Source organism: Ailuropoda melanoleuca, chromosome 8, assembly GCF_002007445.2.
Source record: "Ailuropoda melanoleuca isolate Jingjing chromosome 8, ASM200744v2, whole genome shotgun sequence".
Taxonomy (NCBI): Eukaryota; Metazoa; Chordata; class Mammalia; order Carnivora; family Ursidae; genus Ailuropoda; species Ailuropoda melanoleuca.
In genome coordinates, this window is record NC_048225.1 from 58,920,873 (window position 1) to 58,947,819 (window position 26,947).

Here is a 26,947-nt window from a genome sequence, read left to right on the forward strand (position 1 = left end):
TATTTTCTCCCAGTCTATGGCTTATCCTTTTACTATTGTCTTTTATTTTTATGCTTATTTTATAAAAGATTTTATTTATTTATTTGACAGAGAATGAGTGAGAGAGAGAGCACAAGCAGGGGAGCAGCAGGCAGACGGAGAAGCAGGCTCCCTGTTGAGCAGGGAGCCTGATGTGGGGTTGGATCCCAGAACCCTGGGATCATGACCTGAGCTGAAGGCAGACACTTAACTGACTGAGCTACCCAGATGCCCCAACCCTTTTACTATTTTAATGGTTTCTTTTGATTAATAGTTCTTAATTTTCTTGAAGTTCATTTTATCAATCTTTTCTGGTTGGTGCCTTTTGAGTCCTGGTTTAAGAAACCTTTGCCTACCCCAAAGTCACTTGGATATTTTCTGGTTTTCTTCTAGAACTTTTATCACCTTTTCTTTCATATTTAGGTCTCTGGTACATTTCAAATTAATTTTTATGTATGGTGTGAGGTAAGGGTCAAGTTTTATTTTTCCCATTTATTGAAAAATCTATCCTTTCCCTACTTAATTATACTGATGTCTTTTTCTTAAATCAGATGACTATATATGTGTGGGTCTGTTTCTGGACTCTCTTCTGTCCCATTAGTCTAATTATCTGTCTTTTCAAAAAATTTTTATTTAAATTCAATTTAGTTAACATATACTGTATTATTAGTTCCAGGGGTAGAATTTAGCGATTCATCAGTTGCATATAACACCCAGAGCTCATTACATCAAGTGCCCTCCTTAATGCCCATCACTCAGTTTCCCCATCCCCCCACCCACCTCCCCTCCAGCAGCCCTCAGTTCGTTTCATGTAGTTAAGAGTCTCTTATGGTTTGCCTCCCTCTCTGTTTTCATCTCATTTAATTTTTCCTTCCCTTCCCCTATGTTCATCTGTCTTGTTTTTTAAATTCCATATATGAGTGAAATCACATGGTATTTGTCTTTCTCTGACTGACTTATTTCACTTAGCATAGTACTCTCTAGTTCCAAACACATCGTTGCAAAAGTCTTTTTGTCAGTGTTATGTCACCTTAATTGTTGTAGCTTTATGGTATGTCTTGATATTTGGTATTATAAGTCCTATAACTTATTATTATACAAGATTTCCCTGGCTATGCTAGGTTCTTTGAATTTCTATATAAGGTTTAGAATCAGCTTGTTAATTTCCACAAAATAATTTTACTGGGATTTTTTTTATTGGCTTGCTTTAAATTTGTAGATCAATTTGAAGGAGAATTGGTATCTTAATAATATTTGACTTTCTAATTCATAAACATGGATCTCTTAATTTATTTTAACTTCTTTAATTTCTCCTACTAAGGTTTTATAGGTTTCCTGTAGAGGTCTTGAATGTATTTCATTGGATTTATTACTAGATATTTGATATTTTTTGTTGCTATTATAAATGGTATTTTAAAATGTTATTGTTTTCTTTTTTTTTAAGATTTTATTTATTAATTTGACAGAGATAGAGACAGCCAGCGAGAGAGGGAACACAAGCAGGGGGAATGGGAGAGGAAGAAGCAGGCTCATAACAGAGGAGCCTGATGTGGGGCTCGATCCCACAACGCCGGGATCACGCCCTGAGCCGAAGGCAGACGCTTAACCGCTGTGCCACCCAGGCGCCCCTAAAATGTTATTGTTTTCTAATAGTTGCTATACCCTACACAAAAATTAATTCGTGATGGATAAAAGACATAAGTGTGAATAGAAAATCCAAAAAGCTTCCAGAAGACAATGTAACATTTTTATTATTGCAGGGCTTCTTAAACAAAATATAAAAAATGTAAACCATAAAAAAATCAAGACATTTATCTATATTACAATTAATTTTTTAAAAAGCACCACAGAAAGAGTGAAAAGACAAGTAAAGGCAACATGTAGAGCCACTTTCTGTGCTATTGTGTGGGATGGAATGGAACTTGTCCCTGTTGACAGTCACCCTAGAAGTGGGGGGTGATATAGGGGAAGGGGAGGATCGGTCGTCATCCCACCTGGTAACTGAAGTGTTACAGAACCAAGTTTGTACTATGTGCTCAATAAAAGCATGCTGCTGTTGATTAAATTGTAGCACTACTAAATAAAACAGATTTGAAACATTAAATAAATAATGATATAAAATGTGAGCCTTTGGTAGATAACCTTTATCAATTTTTAAGGATGTTTCCATCAATTCTTAGTTTGCTAAGAGGTTTATCATGAATGAATGTTGAAATTTGTCCAGTGATTTTTTTTTCCTGCTTCTATTTAAATGATCATAGGAATTTTTCTTCTTTAGTCTAATATAGTGAACTGTTGGTGTTAGACCACCTTTGCATTACTGGGATAAATCCATTTTCTTTCTTTATTGTATAACTTTTTATTTTGATATAAGTTCAGATTTATTAGGAGAGTTGCAAGGATAGTATAATAAACTCTATCTACCTTTCACCTACAAAGTTAGTTTGTCTCATTTATCACTCATGCTCTTATTCTTTCTCTATGTATGTATACATTATTTTCCTGAACCATTTGAGAGTTTTAAGTTGCAGATGTTAAGTTCCTTTACCCTTAAATATGCCAGTTTGTTTCTCCTAAGAACAAGGACATTTTCTTCCATAGTTCTCGTATAACAATAAAAAATTAGGAAATTTCACTTTGATACAATTGTTATCTAACTCACAGTCCTTATTAAAAATTTGCAGGTTATTCCAAGAATGTCCTTTATTCCTGTTTTTTCCTTGTTTCAGGATCCAGTCCAGAATCCTGCATTGCATTTAGTGGTCACTTCTCCTTATTCTCTTTCATATGTCACAGTTTCTCTGCCTTCTTTTTGGTTCCTTGTCTCATAGTGGGACAGCTCTGCAACAGGGTCTTCATTCCAAGGCCTCCTCTCTCACCACATCAGACCAAGAACAGCCTTAGCTGAGCTCTTGCTTGGCAATTTCCCCTTTCCTGTTTTGCTTCCTGCTCTCCCTTAGAGGCTTGTTTCCTGAAGACCATTCCTTCAATAAATCACATTTCCCCAAATTTATGGGGAACCCCGTCTAAGAAAATTATCTTAGACCATGTTCATTCATTGTTTTATGCAAATATTCTACAGCCACAGTAACTTTTTTTAAATGTTTTTTTTTTAAACCGGGTATTATTTTTTATTTAAATTCAATTAACATATAATGTATTATTTGTTTCAGGGGTTCAGGTCTTTGATTCATCAGTCTTAGATAATACCCAGTGCTCATTGCAACACATGCTCTCTCCAGTGCCCATCACCCAGTTATCCCATCCCTCTACCCCCTCCCCTCCAGCGACCCTCAGTTTGTTTCCTATGATTAAGAGTCTCTTAAGGTTTGTCTCCCTCTCTGATTTTGTCTTGTTTCATTTTTTCCTCTCTTCCCCTATGATAACTTTTCTTATCCACTTTATCTTTCAGTTTCTGAGAGATACATGTTAAAAAAAAAAAAACACCTTCTTTTAACTACAGATTTGTTCATTTCTCCTTGATGTTCTTTCATTTTGCAACATGTATTTCAAAGTCATGCTTGCATACAGGTTCATAACAATGTTTCTTGGTGACTTTATTGCTGTGAAAAGATCTTCATTCTTGTTACTACTTTTCTACTAGGGTTCTCTTTATTTGGCGTCAACAGCATCAAGCATTGGCTCCATCTCTTTTTCTGTCTCTTTGTTGTCAACTTCTTTTGTTATTTTATGTTTCCTGGAAAACATTTAGTCTGAGAGTCTATGTCTTGCAATAGGTTTATCTCATTTATTATGATTACTGATAGGTTTTGGACTTATTTTTCCCATCTCCTGTTGGTGTTATCTACTTCCTATGATTTCTGGTTGATTCTTCCTTGGGTTTCTTGTCTTTTGTTGGATCGTTTACATTTTTTTTGCCATTGTTCTCCTCTAATGGTTTGAATGATAGACATTTTATTTCTCTCATGGTCACCCAGGAACCCCTCGATGCTTATTCATCCTTCTTAGTTTTAGAATCTTGACTTTGTTTCTTTTCATAGACCTGTAGCTGGAGGAAGCCATGTAACTCAGTTCTGGGCAATGAAACATAAGTGAAAGTCACTGTGAAAACTTTTTAAAATAGGCAGAACCAACTGGAATGTCTTTTTGGGCATTTACTCCTGCTTATGGCCTAACCCTTGGATGAAATTTCTGGTGATAGAGAAGCTGTCGTACCGAAGGGGTGAAAGTCATATTAAAGATGGAGGAAGGGGCGCCTGGGTGGCACAGCGGTTAAGCGTCTGCCTTCGGCTCAGGGCGTGATCCCCACGTTGTGGGATCGAGCCCCACATCAGGCTCTTCCTGTATGAGCCTGCTTCTTCCTCTCCCACTCCCCCTGCTTGTGTTCCCTCTCTCGCTGGCTGTCTCTATCTCTGTTGAATAAAGAAATTAAAAAATCTTAAAAAAAAAAAAGAATTTATAAAAAAAAAAAAAAAAGATGGAGGAGGACCATAAAAAGAGCTTTGTCCTGATTGATACTGTTGAGCCAATATGCCATCCGGGGATTTCTTATTGCATTAAATAAATAAACCTTTTACTTGCTTAAACCACACTTTTTCTAGTTGTTTTCTCACTTGCAGCTGAATGCATATGTAAGACATTTACACACCTGCCCAACAGGTGTAACTGTTCCACTTATATTTTTATAACAATGTCTCTTTCATCTCTTTTTCTAAAAGCCCTTAATTGCAAACCCACATTAACACCAGCATCCCTGATCTCTCTTTCCCTACTCTGGGTTTTGTTTTTTTCCACAGCCTTTATCACGTTTGTACAAAGAATATAAATTACTTATTTATTATGTTTATTGTGTTTCTCCCCCCACCTCCCAAAGGGTAGGGATTTCTATTTGTTTTGTTCACTGCTATACCTCTATTGCTCATTATAGGTCATGCCACGGAGTAGTAGGTGCTCTGTGACTGTTTTGAGTGAATGAATGTCAAGTGTGGATTTGTATCCATGTCTTTCTCCCAAGCACAATAAGAACCTTAGTGCCCTTCTGGTTTCCTTTCTCACCTCTCTTCCTCTCCTTACCCTCCGCCCTTCCTAGTATGCTTATGTTAAGATTTCCTGGAATTTAATTCTGGATTGTTGTGAGCATTCTTGTTTTACAGCCTACTCATTTAGACGTGACGATATGTTTTACAAATGTCCTTCTCATCAAAGCTTCTTGTAGCTCTCGTATTCATTTTTCTCTTGCGGAAATATACTGCTGTTTATTTTTTTTTTTTCAGAGAGAATCTGTGGATGGTAAGTTTTTGGAGTCTTTGTATATCTAAAAATGTCTTTATTCATTTCCAAACTTCCGTGATACTGTGGCTGGATACAGAAAATTCCAGGTTTAAAAAAAATTTCCTCAGAACTTTGAAGATATTGAAGAGCTTACCCCTTAGGGATGAGGTTTTAAAAATGTATGCCGATTATGATCTGGTGTAGTAAGTATTGTTGTATTTGTGTGGGTTTATCCTAACTGGCACTCAGGAAGCCCTTTCAGTGTGAGTGATACATCCTTTTTATAAACAGTTACTGTGGAAGTACCTTTACCAGGCACTGTGTTAAGCTAAGCAAAATGAAATCAGATGTGACGAAGGCCTCTTCCTCGAAGAATTGACAGTGTAGTGGACGAATCACAGGAGTAACTAGACAGTGGTGACGCACTGGACTAAGGACTGTGACGTGGGAAGCACTCAGGACGGAAGGTATTTCTAGAGCACAGAAGAGAACATCTGCCAAGTCAGAGGGCATGTTCGTGCATGACGTGTAGCTTAGGCCTCGAGTGCCTTATGTTTGGGTCTCCGAAGACAATCCACACACACTCGTTAGTTCTAATCACAAGCTCTCCCAAACATCAAAACAGACAGGAGAGCATCAGGGACAGTAGTTCCATCTGGCCAAGCCTGTCTTGCTGGTGTCTCCCCTCTGTCCAGAGAGGTGGCAACTTTCAGCAGGCTACGTAGGCCAAGAAACCTCCCAGAGGTGAGAAGAACCCACAAAGAGTTGCTTAGACTTTTATCCCACATTCCTCCGCCGCCCCCCGGTGGAAAGTCTCGGTAGCCAGAGAGCTTCCACTGTCACATAAGGAGTATTATCCTAGTGAGCAGGCCGCACCTCCCAGGCCTCGTGACTGGAATCCATGTCCTGGCAGTACTGCTAAGCCTTACTTATTCAGTCTTTCTCCTTCTCTGTGTAATCTGTGTGTCATGAACCTCTCTGTCTACGCATGCACAAATTTTCTATTTGAGGTCTACCCTGGGGGCTTTTAGTAGACAGGCCTGGCCTATCAAATTTGCAATGTGGCCTCTCAATGTATGTTCTCCATTTTGCATCTTCTCTGGTCACTATGAGATTTCGGGGGCTAATCTCTACTGAAAAGCAGCCCTCCCTGTGTATATGCAGGTGCTAGGTTTCAGGCTCTGAGACCTGAGAGTTTGACAGAGGCCAGTGGGTGGCTGGTTTGTTCTCCATCCTCCTTCAGTCAGTTAGTTGTCCACTCTGTATGCTGACAGGTTCACGAGGATACATATCACATGCAACAGGGCCTGCAGGAGCGAGTGAAAAACTGCAAGAGGGTCAGGACAGACCAACGCTCCGTATACCTTCAGAGGGTACAGTGCCAACAGCTGGAGCAGAAGCTGAAGCAGGCAGAGGCCTGGCTGCTGCGGCTGGGACAGCTGGGCCACCTGGTACACTACATGATCTGCCAGAGCCTGGTGTCGATCATAGAGGAAGAGATAACCTCCTTTGTGGCCAACATCCTACAAGTGAGGTGGTGGGTGGCATGGGTGGCGGTGGGCAGGCAGTCAAGGCCAGATGGCAGGCAGCAGATACGGACATGTAGCCCCATGACCTCTCCTGACCCTTCTTTACAGGCCCCAAGGAAGAAACCCTTTCTCTCAGCCCAGCTGGTCTTTGACAATTGTGGCCAGCTGTCTCATGAGCCGTGTATTGAAAATATGATCCAGATTCTAACTGGGGGCCTGCAGTCTGTCAAGGCCTCTGCCCTGAAGGTATTCTGGATTGGGCAGGGGGCTGGCAGTAGGAACTCCCAATTCCTTTCCTCTGTGTAATTAGAAGCTCTCAGCTTGGTCTGAACCCTCACTGGTTTCCGTTTCTGCCCCCTCAACATACCTTGGCATGAAGGTAATGCAATCTACAGACCTGAAGACCCCCTGCGACTCCTTGCATTCTGAAGGTATTTAAGTGAGGAGACTTAGGCAGGGGGTAGGAAGGGTGGAAGGAGGGGGAGGGGCACAGGCAGAGTGTCAATGGCATGGCCATAGAATCAGGCCTTGGGTGTGGAGCAGCTGTAACCTGGGTAGCATATACAGGTGTTGGGGGCGGGGACTGGAGAGCAGGGGTTTGTCTTAGCTCACTCCTGCGTGTGCTTTTGTGTATACGTGTGTGCATGCAATTGAGTGGAATGAGAGGTGTATGAAAGAATGTGAGTGAGTACATTGTCCTTTCCTTGGTTCATCCAAACTCCGTGAGGCTTTTCTCTATGTTGTAATGGCATTTAGTTTCCTGTTAAATTTGATTGCTAAGTTAATTTGTACTTGCTTGAAGAACTCTGCTTGTTCAATATTTGCTTTATTTCATACAGCTCTTTTTCATTTCATATAGGATAATCCATTAATATTATTGAGCCATTATGGTTACCAATTATTACTGGTTATCAGTCCTCAAACTTGTCAACCACCAGGGAGGAAATACATCTTCACATTTCCTCTATTTGGAATACTGACCCAGTTACACATGAAATCATTACATGTACTCAGTCACATCTGACATGTAGGTGCTCCCCGCCCCCCTTGATTCAACTAGTATGTTTTCATTAAGATGACTTAAAGACATGAAGTTAATTTTAGGAAATACGTGACAAGAGAGGAGAAGGTTCATTGAAAGGAGCCCGTGTCTTTTACATATGACACCAATTGGGGCACGTTGTTTTCTCAAGTGAATCTGGGTTAATTGGTAGAGACTACTGATATTTGTTTTACATGGCACAATGGAACCAAACACGTTAATTTGCTAACCTATAACATGGGAATAACAAAAATATCTGACTTGCAGGATTAAAAGAGGTAATTAGTATAGTGATACATGCTAAGATAGTAACTTCTTACTGTTACTAGTATTAAAGACAGAAATAAACTAGGTATTTCACATCATTCTCTCATTTTATACTAATTCATATTTTGGTATACTGTAGTATTTTCCTTTGAATGGCAAAACAAATAAAAACCTTAAAACTTTTATTCTAAATTCTAATGAAAGTGAAAATGTTTACTTGTAGTATCTTGGGTTACCCCTTCTACTTTTTTTTTCTCTTGGTGGGCAGCAAAGCAAAGTTTATTGGGTGATAGTACAAAGAATCCCAAAGAGGAGGGGACCCACCCCATCTACTTTTAAAAGAGCACCATGGACTGATGTATTTAGGGGTGAAATGTCCTGCTGCTTGTTACCTTGCTTTCAAATGTTTTAGGGGAAAGAGAGGAGGAAAAACAAACAAAGTAATGTGGCAAAATATTAATAATTGTTGAATCAAAGTGGATGGATAAAGGGCTTTGTAGTACCTTTAAACTTTTCTACATATTTGAGATTTTTTGAATCAAAATTTGAGGGAAAAAAAGATCAGCATGGAAAATCAAAGTAATATCATGGAGGAAGCAGAACCAAAGTTCTTGTTTAGGGTTTTCTTAAGTTCTTCATGAAAATTGGAGTAGCATTTAGTAAAAGTAAATATCTAGAAGTTAAAACACAACTAGTAGGGGCACCTGGGTGGCTCAGTCGTTAAGCATCTGCCTTCGGCTCAGGGCGTGATCCCAGAGTCCTGGGATCAAGCCCCACATCAGGCTCTTCCGCTATGAGCCTGCTTCTTCCTCTCCCACTCCCCCTGCTTGTGTTCCCTCTCTCGCTGGCTGTCTCTCTCTCTCTCTGTCAAATAAATAAATAAAATCTTAAAAAAAAACACAACTAGTAGTCTTTAAGAAATGTACATCTATCTGAGAAATCGTTTACTTAAATGAGGCAAAATTTGCATGGCATTTTAACCAAATTACAGAATGATTTCAGTGCCTCTGCTTATATTTTCAAAAATATGAAAAATCAGCCCCTTATAATGAAGACTTACACACTGACTAGATTCTGGTCCCTCGAAGAAGACCAAGTCTATTACTAATAAAACAGGTGCAGCATATCCTGCTGTCTTAAGCTGCATTCTCCAATATTTTCCAGAGAACAGTCTTAGTTCTGAAACATTTTGCAACCAAAAAGAGATGATCAACATTGTTATCGGATGTCCTTACAATCTTATCAGGAATTTTCTGCAGTTTAAAACTGGGAAATTATAATTGGATAATGAATTTTCTCATCTGGCAGGTGTCAAGTTCAGGAACTTAAAAAGTTTTTTACATTAACTTTACCAAGATCAGTGTATCTTTCTGATATTTTATCATAAACTCTTTTATATGTTTTGGTTAGGATGGTGTTGAAGTCAGCTGAGAGATATAATGCAAAGAAACGGTCTTTACTGTAGTTTTTTTGCCAAGGGGCTGCATGTGGCAGGGAGGGTGTCTTGGGAGTGTGAGGTGTGAACAGTATGACCAGCAATAGGAAGAATAGAGGTAAGCAGTGTGGCGGTGGGTGGAGTCATCGTTGAAAGAGAAGAGAGACTTTTTTCTTGCCACCCTGTGAATAAGCAATTCTGAAAAGATGAAAAGTTGTATAAATATGTTTGACCAGCAGCTTTGCTGCTCTGTGTAAAATGTCTGAGTGACTCATTCAAAGAGACCTACAGTAAAGGTCTATAGCATTTGGTTTTTCACAGTTGGGTTGATATTTAAAAATGCAGCTCCTTGTTGACTTTTATGTTTCTTTGATTTAGTTGATATCAGACTTCTTATAAGCAAGCTTTATTTTACTCTTACGTTGGCTATGAAGTAAGTTATTAGTGATTTCCGTTTTGTTTTGTTGGGATATGACAGTCACCAAGTTGCGTTAAAAATACACTAGCTTTTCTCTCCGTTGCTCAGAATCACCCGTGAATCGAATGTATCGCACCATATTGCATAGCGCCCTCATGGGTCGGGCACCTTGAATCACAGTTCTTCAACCTCGTCTCGTGTTTTGGAGCTCACAAAACAGAAAGGGACCACATTCAAAGGCAGAAAAGCTGTAGCAGCACCTTGCTTCACAGAAATGGAAACTACAATGTCAGGAAGAGAGCCCTGTCTCTCAAATTGCTGCTTGTCCTTTTTATCTCTACTTCTCTGTGTCTGTGCTTCTTCCCAGTTCCCCTGACTCTCCCCTCCAACTAGCTATCTCTGCTTCCTTTGAACTTTCTGCTCCCTTATAACTTGCTTCCAAGTCATGACTTGGGCTTTCTATGGTACCAACCCCATCCTTGACTCTATATGGTCTTTCAGTTAAATATGTGTGCCTGACTTATTTCAGATTTTCAAGACCAGGAATATCATTGATTCAGCCTATCCTATAGAGAGAACCACATATCCATAAGCTCTGGCAAGGAGAATTGGGTCATGGTACAAATTAATTGGTTTTAGCAATAGGGAAAAGCAGACCCTCTTAGAAGGGTGTGTGTGGCGGAGGAGGCTCCAGTCTTCAGCTATGCTTGTATTGGCCATACACATCCATTATGTAGGCCTAAATGTGCACGTTGGTTTTGGACAACATATTTCTAACTGAGAACTAGGTAAGCAAAAAAGGGAATTTATTGACTCCCATAACTAAGAAATACCTGGGTGGAGCTGAATTCAGGCTCAGCTGGATTCAAGGCCCGGGCAATGTCATGAAGGCTTTATATCTCTTTCTTCGTCTTTTGACTTTGCTTGCGTATTTGAACTCTGAGTCACTGAGAATGCTTTCAGTGGAAGTAACAGAAGACCTAAGAGTAGCCTAACAATAAAAATAATTATCTCACGTTACAAGAAGTATCCAGGTTGATGCTCTCAGGGTTGGTTCAGTGGCTCAAGGTGTCATCAAGTATCAGACTCCTTATATCCTTCCCCTACTTCTTTCTGGGTTTAGCTATAGGTAAGAGTAGATTCTCTTAGAGGGGTGTGTGTGGTAGGGGAGGCTGAATCAGAAACGTTGTTTTCATCCCAAGGCTTATTGTCTCATAGCTGCAAGACAAGCTCCAGCTCCAAGCATCACATCCCATTCTTATGCAAGATCAGGGGGAAAGGGGAGGAGCATTGGAGGATCTCTCCTTGCCTGACTCTCACATTTTATCAGGAAAGGAAGTCTTCCAGAAACTCCCCAGCGGACTCACTTTTATATCTCATTGTTAAAATCTAGGTCATGTGGCTACGGCCAGCAGCAAGAAGGGCTGGGTAACCAAATGGCTGACATTTCTTGTCTCTCACAGAAGATGGGCTCTTCCACCGCAGAAGAAGGGAGAAGGGAGTAGCTCTTGGGTAGTCAGCTAGTGTGCCTTCCGGGGTTCCATTCTTCCATTCTCAAAACCTGGCAAGCAAGAGAATTACCAGCATTCTCTACAGCATCATTTCATACTATATTATTTCCTTTCTAGTAATTTATATTTAATAAAACCTTATTTAATTTTAGTTCTACAAGTACCTATATTTAAGCTAACCAGCAGTCTTTATGTTGATCGGTCTCTCAGTAATTTTGTCTGAAGCTCGTTCTCTATTTAGATTCCTTAGGAAGGGCTTGTGGGAGCAAAATTTTATTTCCCTTTTTTCTTGGATGCCTGAAACATTTTTTTCTTTTTTTCTTGAAATTCAGTCATTTTAATAGAATATATCTTATTATTGAACAATCTGAGGCAGTATTCTCAGGTATGCTCTTTCAAAATGTAGTTTTTGCTTTTGTTTTTTAAAGATTTATTTGAGAGAGAGAGAAAGAGAGAGTACTGTGCATCTAGTTTCTGAATATTTCGAAGCTTCCCCTCCCTTTTTGTACAAAGCTTTAACACAAATACTGAAATTGGCAATTAACCAGTTTCTGAGAAGTTAAAGGAGAAGCCAGGCTCAAGGATATTCCCTAAGACAGACACTAAGGACGGCCACGTTCAACATCTTTGCTCCCTCCTCCTCTGTTCTGCAGAGGCTGGAGCTCTACGAACTACATGTCCCAGACCTCCTTGCAGCGAGGTGTTGTATGTAATTTAGATGTGCATGGGACTTCAGTTCAGAGCTGAGGTAAGAATGGGAGAGAAGCAGCGCCTATGCCATCCATTCTGCTGGAGGAGATCGTGACAGAGGTAGCGAGCTTTTGGAGCTGGTGGTGTGGCAGCGACATCCCAATTTGCCAGGTAGCACAGAGCCATAGATAGTCAGCCTAGAGTGTTTGTTTTTTGGTTCTTCCAACTATTTGCAAACCATTAATATTCTATAATAATTCCCTTACTGCTTATACTAACTAAATTCTGTTTTCTGAACCTGAACCCTAAATAATAAATTCCCTCGGTGGGTCTGTGTTTGCGATATGGACGTATGTGTGAACTCACTCAGGAGCGGGTGTGTGTGTGTGTGTAATATATACACTCAGGTAGAGAAAGGCGTTGTGTGGGGGCCCTGCAGGGCACTCAGTGGACAATTACGATATGTGCCCCACTAGAAGAAGAAGAAGAAGAGCAAGATTCGAACACGGAATTCGTGATGCCCAAGCTCCAGGGCCAGCCCAGCGATGCTGTGCACATCTTCTGTGGCCCGAATATAGGGTTGGTGTGGCCCTGGAAGTCTCACACGATTACCGAAGCCCTGGAGGTCCGTGGGTACCGGCTCCGGGGCCAGTACTTGCCCCCCAATTACAAGCAGCTGCAAGAGGACCTGGATAACAATCCTCAGATCCAGCAGGCACTGACTACGCAACAGGCCTTGCTGGAGGTGAGAACAGAGGTTTAATTGGGGGGTGATGCTCACTAATTTCCATCATAAGTACCCACCTCTGCCCTAAGCACCTTGTCTGTGCCTAGGGCATGCTGTGGGAGGTGAAGGAATTCTGCAGGGAACATCACTGGATGACAGGCATTCATCAGTTCCTGCAAGCCTGTGGGCCTCAGAAGCTGGAGTCCATGAGAGGTTGTCCTATCAAGAGCTACGTGATGCTGGTGAGCTGCCTGAACATTTGGCAGACCCGTGTCTCCAATATACCTAACAAGTTGGTCACAAAAGGCAGGTTAATGCTGCTGAGCTGCCATCACATACGGTCAGAGATGGGTGAGTGCTGCTTATCCTCTTTCCTTTCCTTCTGCCTTCCTTATCTTATCCGTATCGCCCTCCTTGGGCCTGGAATGTCCTCCAAGGACTTTTGGTGAAGGCCCCTCATTGGACCTGTAGAGCCTCCCAAAGGTCCAGGTGCCAGGACCTTCCCTTTGCAATTAAAGGTGTGATCATTATAGAGGATAACCTCTCTGTCTGTTTTGGCTCTCCTCATTCCCTATACTCTTTACGAGTCACGTTTCTGTCACCTGACACTTTATATTTTCCTAACATGGAAGTAGTTCAAACCATACGTGACTGAGAAAAATCTTAACCTACTCCTTAGGCTAGTGAGCTCAGTTTCTTAGCAGATATTCTCAGGAATCAAGAGTGCCCCTTCCCACATGCAGCAGAGTCAAAATTGACACTATAATTTGTATGTATAAAATATCATTCTCTTTAACTGTTATGGTCTTACTTTATAGTCGTAACTTTGCAGACGGTGAAAGAATGTATTCCAAGTGAAAGTGAAAGTACTTTTCATTTAAAGCAGCACTTAGGGTCTAATTCAGGCTGTTTTGGGTATTCAGTCAATTTAAAATTCATTCTACAGTTCTGGGTTGTTCTTTTTTTCTCAAGTGCCCTCTGCTCCTCTTCCTCTGCAAGGTGGCATCTGGCATTGGAGACGGCTGCTGGGCTGTGTGCTCTTCTTTGCTGGCTTCTGTCAGCCCTCCCCAAGGTGTAATACATCCCTGTCTGGTCTCTGCCCTCCTCCTAGCATTGCTGCTTCTGGTGCAGCTGTGGCCTGAGCTGGTGTAACTATGTGTGTTCTCCTGGCTAGTAGGAGCCTAGAGTGTCTACCTTTGCTGACTTGGCCCTGCACTGGCTCCTGCTGGCTTTGCAGGTCCTTGGGATTTTAGTGAACCCTTCATCTTCAGCTGGTTAGCCCCAGAGCTTCTGCTTCAGGGTCCCTTACCCCTCTACATAGGAACCCATCCAGGCCCACTCATTATTACCTCTCTATTATCTTCTGTATCCCCTGCCCTTTGGGATTTGTGGGGGACTTGAGAGCATTGTATTTGGCCCTCTTTTTGCCACAATGCATCACACTGATTTCTACCCTGACATGACTATCTCATGTTAGCACGTGGGCACTCTGCAATGATATCTTCCCAAAGTTCCACATAGAATGTGGAGCTCAAGCCCACTCTGTCATCTGTTTCCTCTTCAACCCATCTGGGTTTCCTTCTTGTCTTGGTTTCCCTCTTGTCCCCCTACTAGGCCAAGGCCCATCTGTTGTCCTCCCTGGGTCTCTGAGAAATCCTGTTTAAGACCTCATTTTGTTCCTCTGGTTTTTTCCTCTCCCTTCCACTAGGAAGGATGTCTCATGCTATTGTTTACTAGCTAAAGTGTCTCTGCACAGAAGCTGGTCTCAGGAAGTTTCACAGTGGGGTAGATTGGGAAGCCATTGGTTTGTTCTTCTAGGAAACCGGAGGTGGTTCTGTTTTCTCACCTAGCTCCCAATAACCAAGAGTGTCTTCTTCCTGCAAAGAGTGTAGATAATGTCAGACCCATAGCCTGCAGGCCTGCTTTCTTTATGAAGGCGGGGGCCCCGAAAGAGCTTGCTTGAAAATGCTTGCCTGCCTTGCCCTCCTTGTCTTTGCTCTTCAACAGATGAAAACACATGCCTAATTATGCATCTTTTGGGCCACAGAAATTCCCCAGTGTTCCCTCCCTCCACCCCACCTAAATGTACAGGGGGTTCAGGCTGGCATGGCAGGAACGGGGGGGCCTGTGGCTGGCCTGCTTTGTTTCTTGCCCTGTTTTGGGCAGGCTCCAGTGTTGTTCAGGAAGCCTCTGTTCTTTCTAGTTTGTTAGAATCTTGGTCCTTAGTCCAAGATCAACTGGCCTCTTCAAGAAGAACAGATGGAGCGAGAAAAACATGGGGTTCAGAATCCTGGGTCTGCTTTTCACTGGTTTGCGTGACCTCAGATCACTTAACTCCATTCAGTTCATCCGTTTGTCACATGGACATAATAATGCAATCACTCACAGGTTTATGACAAGGAAGAGTAACTGAGATGTTACTTGCAGTGTTTCTAGCATTGCGATGGGCATGCAGTAGGTGCTTAATTTGTTTACTTAAGCTCATCCCCTACTGTCTACCCTTATCCTTCTTGTGATCTAGTTTTGTCTAGTTTGTTCCTCTTTTGCCTGGGCTCCCTTGACCTGTGAATGACATAATTATTCACTCTTGTGAGTTAAGTTAGTGTCCATCCTTTATCCTTCCCTCTCCCTAACCCCACCACATCCAACCTGTCACCAAATCCCTTCCATTCTTCTGCCTCCTAAATATCTCTCAAATCTGTTTTCCCATCCATCTCCAATCTCTAACCCTCAGCAGCCCTGGTATTTTCAGTCTATCGCTGATTTATACCATACGATGTCGCTGTTGAGCTCTTCTCTGCCATCACCTGCCGGCCTCTGCTGCTCTAAAAAGCAGCACAATTGCAACAGCCTAGCTACTGTGATGGGCCACAGGGATAGCTTGGGAAGGGATGAGCCCTCTTCTTTGTTCTCTTCAACCTCAGGTGCCCCTCCAGGCATTCCCTCTCTCTCGGTTTTCTCAGTCTCAGTTCTTGGTATTGAATCCCTTTGGTTACTTCCTTCAAGGTTCCAGAAGGGTCGTACCCAGTATGTTTCAATGTCTGTCCCTGGAACTCACTGTCTCACCTTCCAGTTGCAGAGATGCTCATAGAGGATAAGTCCGTTTATTTTTCACCCCTCAAAACATAGAACAGAGTGGAGCTAGGCTGCCTGAGTTTGAATTGCTCTGCCACTGTGTGATTTTTTTTTTTTAAGTTTTTATTTAAATTCCAGTCAGTGAACATACAGTGTGATACTAATTTCAGGTGTACAATATAGTGATTCAGCACTTCCATACAACACCCTGTACTCATCACAGCAGGTGCCTTCCTTAATCCCCATCACCTGTTTCACCCATCTCCCCACCCACCTCCCCTCTGGTAACCATCAGTTTGTTCTCTACAGTCTGTTGAAAGTCTGTTTTTTGGTTTGCCTCTCTCTCTGTTTTTTCTCCTTTGCTCATTTGTTTTGTTTCTTAAATTCTACATATGAATGAAAGCATATGGTATTTGTCTTTCTCAGACTGATTTGTTTTGCTTAGCATAATACGTCTGTTGACCATCCATGTTGTTGCAAATGACAAGATTTTATTCTTTTTATGGCTGAATAATATTCCATTGTGTTTATATACCACATCTTCTTTATCCGTTCATCAATCAATGGATACCTGGGCTGTCTCCATAATTTGGTTATTGTACATAATGCTGCTATAAATATCTGGGTGCATGTATGCCTTTTAATTAGTATTTTTTTATTCTGTGGGTAAATACATAGAAGTGCAATTGCTAGATCATAGGGTAGTTCTATTTTTAAATTTTGAGGAAACTCCATACTGTTTTCCAGAGTGGCTGTACCAGTCTGCATTCCCACCAACAGTGCAAGAGGGTTCCTCTTTCTCCACATCCTTGCCAAGACTTGTTGTTTCTTGGGCACCTGGGTGGGTCAGTTGATGAAGCGTCTGCCTTCTGCTCAGATCATGATCCTGGGGTCCTGGGATGGAGACCCACGTCAGGCTCTCTGCTCAATGGAGAGGTGATCTCTCTCTCTCTCACTCTCTCTCAAATAAATAAATAACAACTTAAAAAAAAAGAAATTTAGAAAAAAAAAGTCTTGTTTCTTGTGTTGTTAATTTTAGCCGTTCTAACAGGTGTGAGGTGATACCTTATTGTGGTTCTGATGTGCATTTCCCTGAGGATGAGTGATGTTGAGCATCTTTTCATGTGTCTGTTGGCATCTGTCTGTATGTCTTATTTGGAAAAATGTCTATTCATGTCTGCTGCCCATTTCTTAATTGGATTATTCATTTTTGGAGTGTTGAGTTTTATAAGTTCTTTATAGATTTTGGATCCTAACCCTTATCAGATATATATCACTTGCAAATATTTTCTTCCATTCTATAGGTTGCCATTTGTTTCCTTTGCTGTGCAGGAGCTTTTTATTGTGATGAAGTCCCAATAGTTCATTTTTGCTTTTGTTTCTCTTGCCTTGGGAGACATATCTAGAAAGAAGTTGCTGTGGCCAATGTCAAAGAGGTTACTGCCTGTGTTCTCTTCTAGGATTTTTATGGTTTCAGTTCTCACATTTAGGTCTTTAATCCATTTGGAGTTTATTTTTGTGTGTGGTGTAAGAAAGTGTTCCAGTTTCGTTCTTTTGCGTGTAGCTGCCCAGTTTTCCCAACACCACTTATTGAAGAGACAGTCCTTTTCCCATTGGATATTCTTTTCTGCCTTGTTGAAGATTAACTAACCATGTAATTGTGAGTTTGTATCTATTTTTGTGCCAGTACCATACTGTCTTTATCACTACAGCTTTGTAATATAACTTGAAGTCTGGAATTATGATGTCTCCAGCTTTTCATTTCTTTTTCAAGATTGCTTTGGCTCTTCAGGGCCTTTTGTAGTTCCATAAATTTTAGGATTGTTTATTTTAACTCTGTGAAAACTGCTACTGGTATTTTGGTAGGGATTGCATTAAATGTGTAGATTCCTTTGGGTAGTATAGATATTTTAACAATATTTGTTCTTCCAATCCATGAGCATGGAATGTCTTTCCATTTCTTTGTGTTCTTTTCAATTTCTTTCATCAGTGTTTTATAGTTTTCAGAGTACATGTCTTTCACGTCTTAGGTTAAATCTATTCCTAGGTGTCTTTTTGTTTTTGGTGTGGTTGTAAATGGGATTCATTCCTTAATTTCTCTTTCTGCTGTTTCATTATTGGTGTAGAGAAATGCCACAGATTTCTGCCTGTTTATTTTGTATCCTGTAACTTTACTGAATTTTTTTTTATCAGTTCCAGCAGTTTTTTGGTGGTCTTTCATGTTTTCTTTATGTAGTATCATGTCATCTACAAATAATGAATGTTTTACTTACTCCTTGCTGATCTGGATGCCTTTTATTCCTTTTTGTTGTCTGATTGCTGTGGCGAGGACTTCCAGTACTATCTTTTTTTTTTTTTTTAAGATTTTATGTATTTATTTGAGAGAGACAGCAAAGGAGCGGGAGGGGCAGAGGGAGAAGCAGACTCCCCATTGAGTGGAGAGTCCAATGCGGGGTTTTTGTTGAGGGTTTTTATCATGAATGGATGTTGTACTTTGTCAAATGCTTTTTCTGCATCTATTAAGAGATCATGATTCTTATCCTTTCTTTTATTAATGTGATGTATCACATTGATTGATTTCCAAATATTGAACCATCCTTGCAACCAGGAATAAATTCCAGCTGATCATGGTGAATGATTATTTTAATGTACTGTTGGATTCGGTCTACTAGTATTTTATTGAGAATTTTTGCATCTGTGCTCATCAGGGATATTAGCCTGAAGTTTTCTTTTTTAGTGGTGCCTGTATCTGGCTTTGGTGTCAGGGTAATGCTGGCTGCAAGGAATGTATGTAGTTTTCCTTCCTTTTCTATTTTTTGGAATACTTTGAGAAGAATAGGTATTAACTGTTCTTTAAATATTTGGTAGAATTTGCCTGTGAAGCCATCTGGTCCTGGACTTTTGTTGCCATTGTGTGATGTTGATAATGTTGTTGAACCCCTCTGAGGCCTCAGTTTGCTTATCTGTTAAACAGGGACAATAATATTATCTAGCTCAAAGGGTTTTTGTGAGGATTAAAAAGGTTGATACAGGCAAAGTAGTTGATACCGTATATGGCATGTAGTAAGCAAGCATTCTATGCCGTATTTTGTGGTATACTGCATTTCATATTTTTTCTTTTTGTTTCTTTTCCTTTCCTTTCCTTCCTTTCCTTCCTTTCCTTACCTTTCCTTTCCTTTCCTTTCCTCTCCTCTCCTCTCCTCTCCTCTCCTCTCCTCTCCTCTCCTCTCCTCTCCTTTCTCTTTTTTTCTTTTTTGTAAGTAGGCTCCATGCCCAGTGTGGAGCCCATTGTGGGGCTTGAAATCATGACACTGAGATCAAGACCTGAGCTGAGATCAAGAATCAGACACTTAACTGACTGAGCCACCCAGGTGCCTCTGCATATCATGTTTCTATATTGTATTTTGTTCTCCTGTGCAGATTTTAGCATCTCTGAACTTAAGAGGTGTATTGTAATTGATGGCATGTCAGAGTTTTGATGGCATCAATTTTTTCTTTTTGTGTGGTATATAAAATAGTGGTGTTTCTTATAATCAGTGGTATCTTGGAGGTGTCAGTGATTTGGTGAGGCCTCATACTGGTGTTATTCCTGCCCCTGGAAACAGTGGAGTTGTTCATATCACCAAAGGCAGCCTCTAAAATTACCTTCTAGCCCCATATCCACCTGACAGCTTTTTTCTTTTAATCCTTAAAAACAAAGGGCAGATTACACATTCTTCTTGGTAGCTCTTCTGCTAGAGCAAAGCCACTAAGGCTTTCCAAACAGAAAACTTTCATTCCAGTTGGGCATTCTGCTATTCATGAACATGCCATTCCCATGCCTTCACACATGCTATTTCATCTGCTTGGCGTGGCTTTGTTCTTTGGGGCATTAGCTAGTTGACACACATTCAGCTCCAGTGTTCCCTCCCAGAGGAGGCCTTTCCCAGCTCCTCAGGCCTCCTCTCCTTTCACTGTGTCAGGCTGAGGGCTCCTGGGCACTTGGATTTATCACACTGGTTTGTGATTGTCCATGTATTTGGCTCTCTCTGCCACCGTATTGTAAACTTCTGAGGGTGGGACACTTTCTGTCTCACCCACTCACTCTGGTCTCCTGGTGCCCAGCACAAGAGTAGCTGTGAATAGTTGTGGATAGTACCAGTGAATAGCAGCTGACTGGACACTGGGCAGGAGTCCAGTAAGTGTTCACTGAGTGAGGGAATGAATTCATGGTCTGGCTTCCCCATTACTCCTTCCCCACTCTGGACCCACAGCACTTCCCCAGCACCCCTTCTCTTTCATATACCCCCTAATACCTCACCCTCTCCTGTCTTCAGAATCCAAGCTGGATGGCATCAGGAAGGACATTCTTACACATGTGCAGAATGAGTGCTGGACCCGCAGTCAGCAACTAATAGCAGAGCTCACGGATTTCACGGAGGTTTTCCAAACCATCAACTCAGACATTCATACCATTGCACGGTGCTCCCAGAAGGTAGGCTCTTCGATCTTTCCTTCCCAGCTTATCCGGGGGCCCATCTTCCTCACAAACTCTGCACACTCTTCTTCAGGTCTCTGGTGAGCACCCAGTGGGCCTGATGCTTTTAAACTATGCTCACGTATGTGATCTGCCCTTACCAGCTCTCACCCTGTTCTCATGGCCCTCAGTTTCTTCATGTCAGGGAGAGGCCATGGTGTGGTGAGAGCCGTGGTCCTGCTTTCAGAGATAGTGCTGCTCTCTGTGACAGTCAGCTAGGGGTCTGTTGTCCTGTCAACAGGGTCATGATTTGGTGGGGGACGAGCTGTGCTATCTTCACAGACACCTGGGTTGGATGGGATCTGATCCCACAGTGCCCCTGATCCCAGTTGGGTAAAAGGTGGCTGCTGGTGTCTGGAGCCTCTAGAAGGTGCGAACACCCCTCAGGGATGAGCCCAAACTGGTGCACGGGGTTGTGGGGGTGCTGGTCTCATGCTGTGGCCTCTGCAGTTGAACGAGGCCAATGAGCAGTACAACATGCTGGAGGAGCGAATGGAATACATACGGTCACTCCACGAACTCATCCGGAACCACTTTAGCCTCTTTAGTGCTGAGAACGAGGCACTGGACATCTCGGTGAGAAGGCAATTCCAGAAGTCACCCATGCCTTCCAGCCCCCCTCCCCCACACCCGCTTCTGCTTGCCTGAGCCCTGCTTGCCCCACAGCTCCTGGATGTGTGGGAGGCATTTCAATTTGAGAAAAGCCAGGCCTCAGAGTTCCTGCTCAGCAAGCAACATGCCATCGTGCCCAAGCTGCAGCAGCTGATAGCCGCAGCCTTGGTGGAGCTGGAAGGCCTGATTGACAAGGCCCTATCTGGCCCCTTCATGGACCCTGCACAAGAGCAGAGGAGCACCGAGCGCCAGCTCATCTCCCTGGAGCGTCAGTTCCAGAACACAGCCAGCCACCTCAGCGAGCTGCACCATGCCTATGCCACCTTCACTGGTACTAAGGGTCCCTGCCCCCCCACCCCATCCTGTGATAGACCCTTGGACTGAGATAAGGGTCCTGTGTCCTGAGTGTCCCTAAGCAAGTCTCGGGAATCACATAGCTTTCTTTTAGTCTCTTTTATAAACGAAAATTGCAGGATAAAATCTTACGTTGGCTATGTCAAGGGTTGTGCTTAGGGTGGGGAGACGGGGGCTCACAGTCTGGTAGGGAAGGCAGATAGGTGAATGTTCCATTAGAAGATGATGGGGTTAGAGGGCTAAAAGCCTGTGCAGGAGAAATGTAAAGGTGCCCTCCTTGTAGTTCTTAGCCTATTCAACCCAGTTCCAGGCTGCAGGGCCTAGATAAAAATAGGTCTTCCTAAGCCATAGCCACTGCTTCCAGCCAATGTGGTGTAGAGGGGCCGCTGCTGTGGGTCTCCCTGACCCATAGGCTGAGACCAACAGAACTACTGATCTCAGCCCTCTGTACAGTGGTGCAGCTAGGCTGGTTCCCTTCTGCACATAAAGAAGTTTGGGGGCTCAAGTTTCTTTTCTTAGGTGCAGTTATTTCTATTGGTTACTTTTACCCCCTGGAAGGTCACATTGCTTCTGAGTTGCCTCTTGGCCAACTACTAACGATTACCAACTCTGCCTGTGGGCATCCCCAGTCCCAGGGCCATTGGGCCAGATGTAAGGTGGAGGACACCCTGGACCTTCCTCAAGCAAGGAACTTTTTCTTTGGCCAAGTAAGGAGAGACCCTTGTCCCATACTCTAACTGACATAGACCACAGAGCTTGAACTGTCCTCTAGGAATTGGGGGTATTTGTGGAAAAACAGAGTGGAGACTCAGGCCTTGTGATGCTAAGCATAGGAAACCCCACAGCACTGCTTTCAGCTCCTTCTTCCATCCCCGCTCTTCACCAGACTCCCAGTGTTTGTTAAAAGAATCCAGGATCTTAGAGCTAGATTATTACTACTACTCTTTATTTTTCATTACGTATCTTTTATTCTACTCAATACTTTTGACATTTGCTTGGTTTTATAACCAAGTTAACAACTATTTTGACATCTAAGGTTTACGGGTTTTGTTTACCCTCTACCATTTCTTTTAGTTGAAGTACAGTCGACAACCAGTGTTACAGTAGTTTCAGGTGTATAACATAGTGGTTCGACACATGGTTCTGTACGTTATGCTGTGTTGACCACAGTGTAGCTCCCGTCTGTTCCCATACACACAGTGCTGTTACAGTACTGTTGACTATATCCCTATGCTGTCTCTTTCATCCCCGTGACTTCTTCATTCCAAATGAGAGCTGTAACTCCCCCTCCCCTTCACCCGTTGTGCCCAACCCCCCACTTCCTCCCCTCTGGCAACCCTCAGTCTGAATGGGTCTGTTTATGCTTGTTGTTTGTTTATTCATTGTTGTTGTTGTTGTTGTTGTTTTTAAGATTCCTTGTATAAGTGAGATCATACGGTATTTGTCTTTCTCTGTCTGACTTATTTCACTTAGCATAATACCCTCTAGGGTCCATCTGTGTTATCACACTACCATTTTTAGAAATACCACATCTTTTCATTATTTTCATTCTTTCCTTAAATGGCTATAATATTTCTTTGAGTATTTATTTTTCAAAGAAGGGAGTTAGAGATGTTAAAATTTCTAAGCTCTCTATGCCTAGAATGACTTTATAATGTCTTTACATCACAGTTTGGCTAAATACTGAATTCTGAAGTCACAAAGTTTTTTTCTCCAAACTTAGGCTATTGCATCATTGCCTTCTGATAGTTGGCATTGTGGGCAAATTTGGTACCTATCTAAGTTTTTTTCTTGGATAGGTAATCTGTTTATCAGTTATTTGATAATGGCTCTTATTATATTTGCTCAGGCCTCCTTTCAGAATTCATACTTATATATTGGATTTTCTGGATCTCTTCTCCATTTCTTTTATCTTCATCATCAGTCATTTCTTTATTCTGAATTCTGGAGAAATATCATGAGCTTGTCTTATAAACTTCCACTCTCTGTAATTTCCATTGCATTTGAAAATGCGCACACATATTACATGTGTATGCATGTTTACATGCACATGTATATGTACATAAGTGTATGTAAACCTGAGTAGACCTTGGTTGGTAAGATCATTCCCTACCAGGGCTCCGCAGAGAGTGGATGATTCCATTCCAGGGCTATCACAGGGTAGGTACAAGATGAGCCTAGAATATTTTTTTTAATCCAGAAAGTAAGAGAGTAATAAATTCCTTTAATAAGTGATGGGAGCATGTCACAAGGACACAGAAGGGACACCATTGGCCAAATCTGGGATAATTTGAGCACCAAAGTACAAAGTAAACTATTGGAAAAATAGGAATTGATTATCCACACTAATAATAAATAGGTAAATAAATCAATGAGAGAGAAATGAGGGCTTGGCACTTACAGTAGAATGCCATGAGTCAAGTCGAGAAAATCTGGAGGGAAAAATCATCATTTTGCAAACATTCTGATAAATATTGGATCAGGTAATGATCATCAGTGGATATCAAATCCGGGGGCAGATCTGATGAGGACTAGAACATTTGCACAGTCTTAGAAATTCTCCTACAGAGACTTACTTATTAGTTGCAAGGGAGGGGAAAAAAAAACTTAGCAATTATTTAGTGGAGAAACTGGGCAACATTTGGACCAGGCAATCAAAGATTAACATCACCAAAGAGGGACAGATGGACATGATGTGCCTCCAGACATGGTACCCAGAGGACACAATACCTATTCAGTAGTCCAGCTGAGAATGAATAACTTCAGTCATGAAAATCATACAAACACAACATGAACTTTCTGTTAACAAAAAAGGGAGAAGGGGTCAATATATTTCAAAAATGTCTGTTAGAAAAGATAAAGGCTGTGAGGAATGTTCTAGATTAAAAGAAATTAAAGAGACATGACAAGTAAATGTGGTACTTGATCCTGGACTGGATGCTGTGCTTGAGGCGGAAAATGCTATATAGGACCTTATTAGGTCAACTGACAACACTGGAACACAGACTGTAGATTAAAGAATTACATCAATGTAATATATGAAGTTGATCACTGTACTACAGTATATAAGAGAATATCCCTGTTCTTAGGAAATACACATTTGAGTTTGGGGATAATAGGGCCACGAAATATGTAACTTACCCTTAAATAGTTCAGGAAAGAACTATGTGTTTGTGTATTCATATGCCCATACACACACAGAGCGTGTAAACACAAATGATAAAGAAAGCGGGTAAAATGTTAACAAAAGGTGAATCTCAAGAAATGGTATATAGATATTGGGTAGCTCATTTGGTAAGTATCCAACTCTTGATCTCAAGGTTGTTGAGTTTGGGCCCCTCATTGGCCTCTGCACTCAGCGTGGAGTCGGCTTAAGATTCTCTCCCCCTCCCGCTGCCCCTCCCCATCTCCGCTTGTGTGCATGCTTTCTCTCAAAAAAAAAAAAAAAAAAAAGTGAAGTCACTTCCAAATAAAGTTTTGAAATGCAGTGGAATTTCCTGAGTAGATACCACAGCAAATGTGTGTCAGAGGATATTTGCTGTTATTCCTCAGGTTTGTCTTTCTCTTCTCATGTGTTTAGAGATAATAATGCCTGTTCTTTCTTACAGAGGAAGTTCCTCATTTGTCCAATGTTTGGTGTTGAAACAACTGCTACCAAAGATTATATGAGTCTGTAGCCAGATCTTTTGAGTTCAGACAAAGAAAGATTGGAAGAGTTTAAATTTGCTATCATTTTGTTTTTGTTTTCGGGTTTTTTTTGGGTCAGATGAGAGCTCTGATAGCTGATAGTGATTCTAAGCCTTTCAATATTCTGATCTCCATGACAGATGATGCTTACACATGTAAGATGCATGATTCCCAGCATTTGGGCTTTATCACTTTTTCTTTCACTCAAGAAAATATACTGGAATTCAAATGAATGAGAGTGACAATTTTACTGCAACATCCTTAAATCTGGTCTGATGTCTTTTAATTGCAAATATCAGTACTATAATAATAATTATTATTTTTGGAGATATCTTTATTTGAGAGAGAGAGAGCATGTGCACATGCATGCATGGGGGGAGGAGCTGGGGGAGAAAAACCCCAAGCAGACTCCTCACTGAGCGTGGAGCTGACGTGGGGCTCTGTCTCACTACCCGTGAGATCATGACCTGAGCCGAAACCAAGAGTTGGACACTGAACCAGCTGAGCCACCCAGGCGCCCCCTCAGTACTATAATTATTATTAACTGTAAATTACTTTTGACACCTATCGCACAACCAAATATAAATTGTCAAGAACTAATGCAGCAGCTTATGAGATGAAGGGTGGGAATGATGACCGGAAGTACACAAAATAGGAAGCGTTGCCGTTTACCCTTTACGGTCCTCTCTGTGGGGCAGATCTTTACCATGTGCATCTTGCTGGATTTATCTGTCTAACAGATATCGGTTGAGTGCCTATACTGTGCACGGGGCTTACAGTATATTAATGGACAAATAACAAACTTCCTGCCCTCACAGGCCCAACATTGTAGCTGGGAGAGAAAGACAACAAATAGTAAACATAAAATATAACCAAATTATGGAGTGTTTTAGAAAGTGAGAAGTGGCACAGAAAAAAAGAATAGAGCAAGTAAGAGGTGTCGGGAGTGGCAGAGAGGGTGGATAGCAGTTCTTAACAGCCTCCTGCAGAAGGACCTGAATTTGGTGAGGGAGTGAGGTATATGGTTCTCTGAGGGGAGAGTGTTCCAGAAGAATGAACTGCCAGTCAGAGGCCCTCAGCAGGAGGAGCATGAGTGGTGCATGGACCCAACAGGCAAAACTGTCCCTTGAATGGTCCCCACCTACACTGTACTAAACAATTTTGGCTATCCCACCCCTGGCACTTTCAGACCCTCGTTTCTGCCATTATGGGCTCTTGACCGACCATTCCCCACCATGCTCCCCTGCCCCCAGCCCAGGCATCACCCTGCCCTATCCCACAGGGGACGACAGTCCTGTGCCCGTGCCAGTCTGCGGGACCCGTCCGATTGTGCAGCAGCAGCGCATCTGGCACCTGTACCGAGTCACCTCCGAGAACATCAGCAAGTGGAAGTGCATGGCTTTTGCCAAGGTGCTGATGCCCTCCCTCAGAGCTCCTGCCTGAGACTGGAGAGTCTGCGGTGGGTGGGGAAGGTGGGGAAGGGTCTCCGGCTGACAGTGATCCTTTCTCACTATAGTTCAGCATGACTGTGGCCCAGGAGAAGACAGACAGCTGGCTGACAGAGGCAGCCCGGATGAGTACGACCCTGGGGCTGCACAGCCCAGTCCTGCAGTGCTGCATGCGCGTGCTGGAGGAGTTCCGCAGCTACCTGCCACTACTGACCAAGCTGGGCAGCCTCCAGCTCCAGAACTTCCAAGCCCTTCTTCAGGGTGTGTTTTGGGTAGAGCGGGGGAAGGGAAGGGAACAAAAGGACTTGGGGATTAGAACAATGTTAACAACTCCGTTCCCTGCTTCTCCTGTAGGCAACACCTTTCCTCCCTGGGTTTCTCCCTGC

At 42.2% G+C, this 26,947-nt stretch overlaps 1 protein-coding gene across 1 annotated transcript in view; it reads left to right on the forward strand.

The window, feature by feature from the left end:
• The window catches only part of DNHD1 (dynein heavy chain domain 1), a 74,861-nt gene that overhangs the window by 14,828 nt on the left and 33,086 nt on the right, over positions 1-26,947 (forward strand). The window contains 9 exon segments of the mRNA XM_034666486.1: positions 6,525-6,779; positions 6,888-7,025; positions 7,159-7,210; positions 12,622-12,887; positions 12,977-13,220; positions 20,261-20,418; positions 20,911-21,403; positions 26,396-26,523; positions 26,630-26,822. Of these exon segments, the coding sequence (XP_034522377.1) occupies positions 6,525-6,779; positions 6,888-7,025; positions 7,159-7,210; positions 12,622-12,887; positions 12,977-13,220; positions 20,261-20,418; positions 20,911-21,403; positions 26,396-26,523; positions 26,630-26,822 (1,927 nt within the window).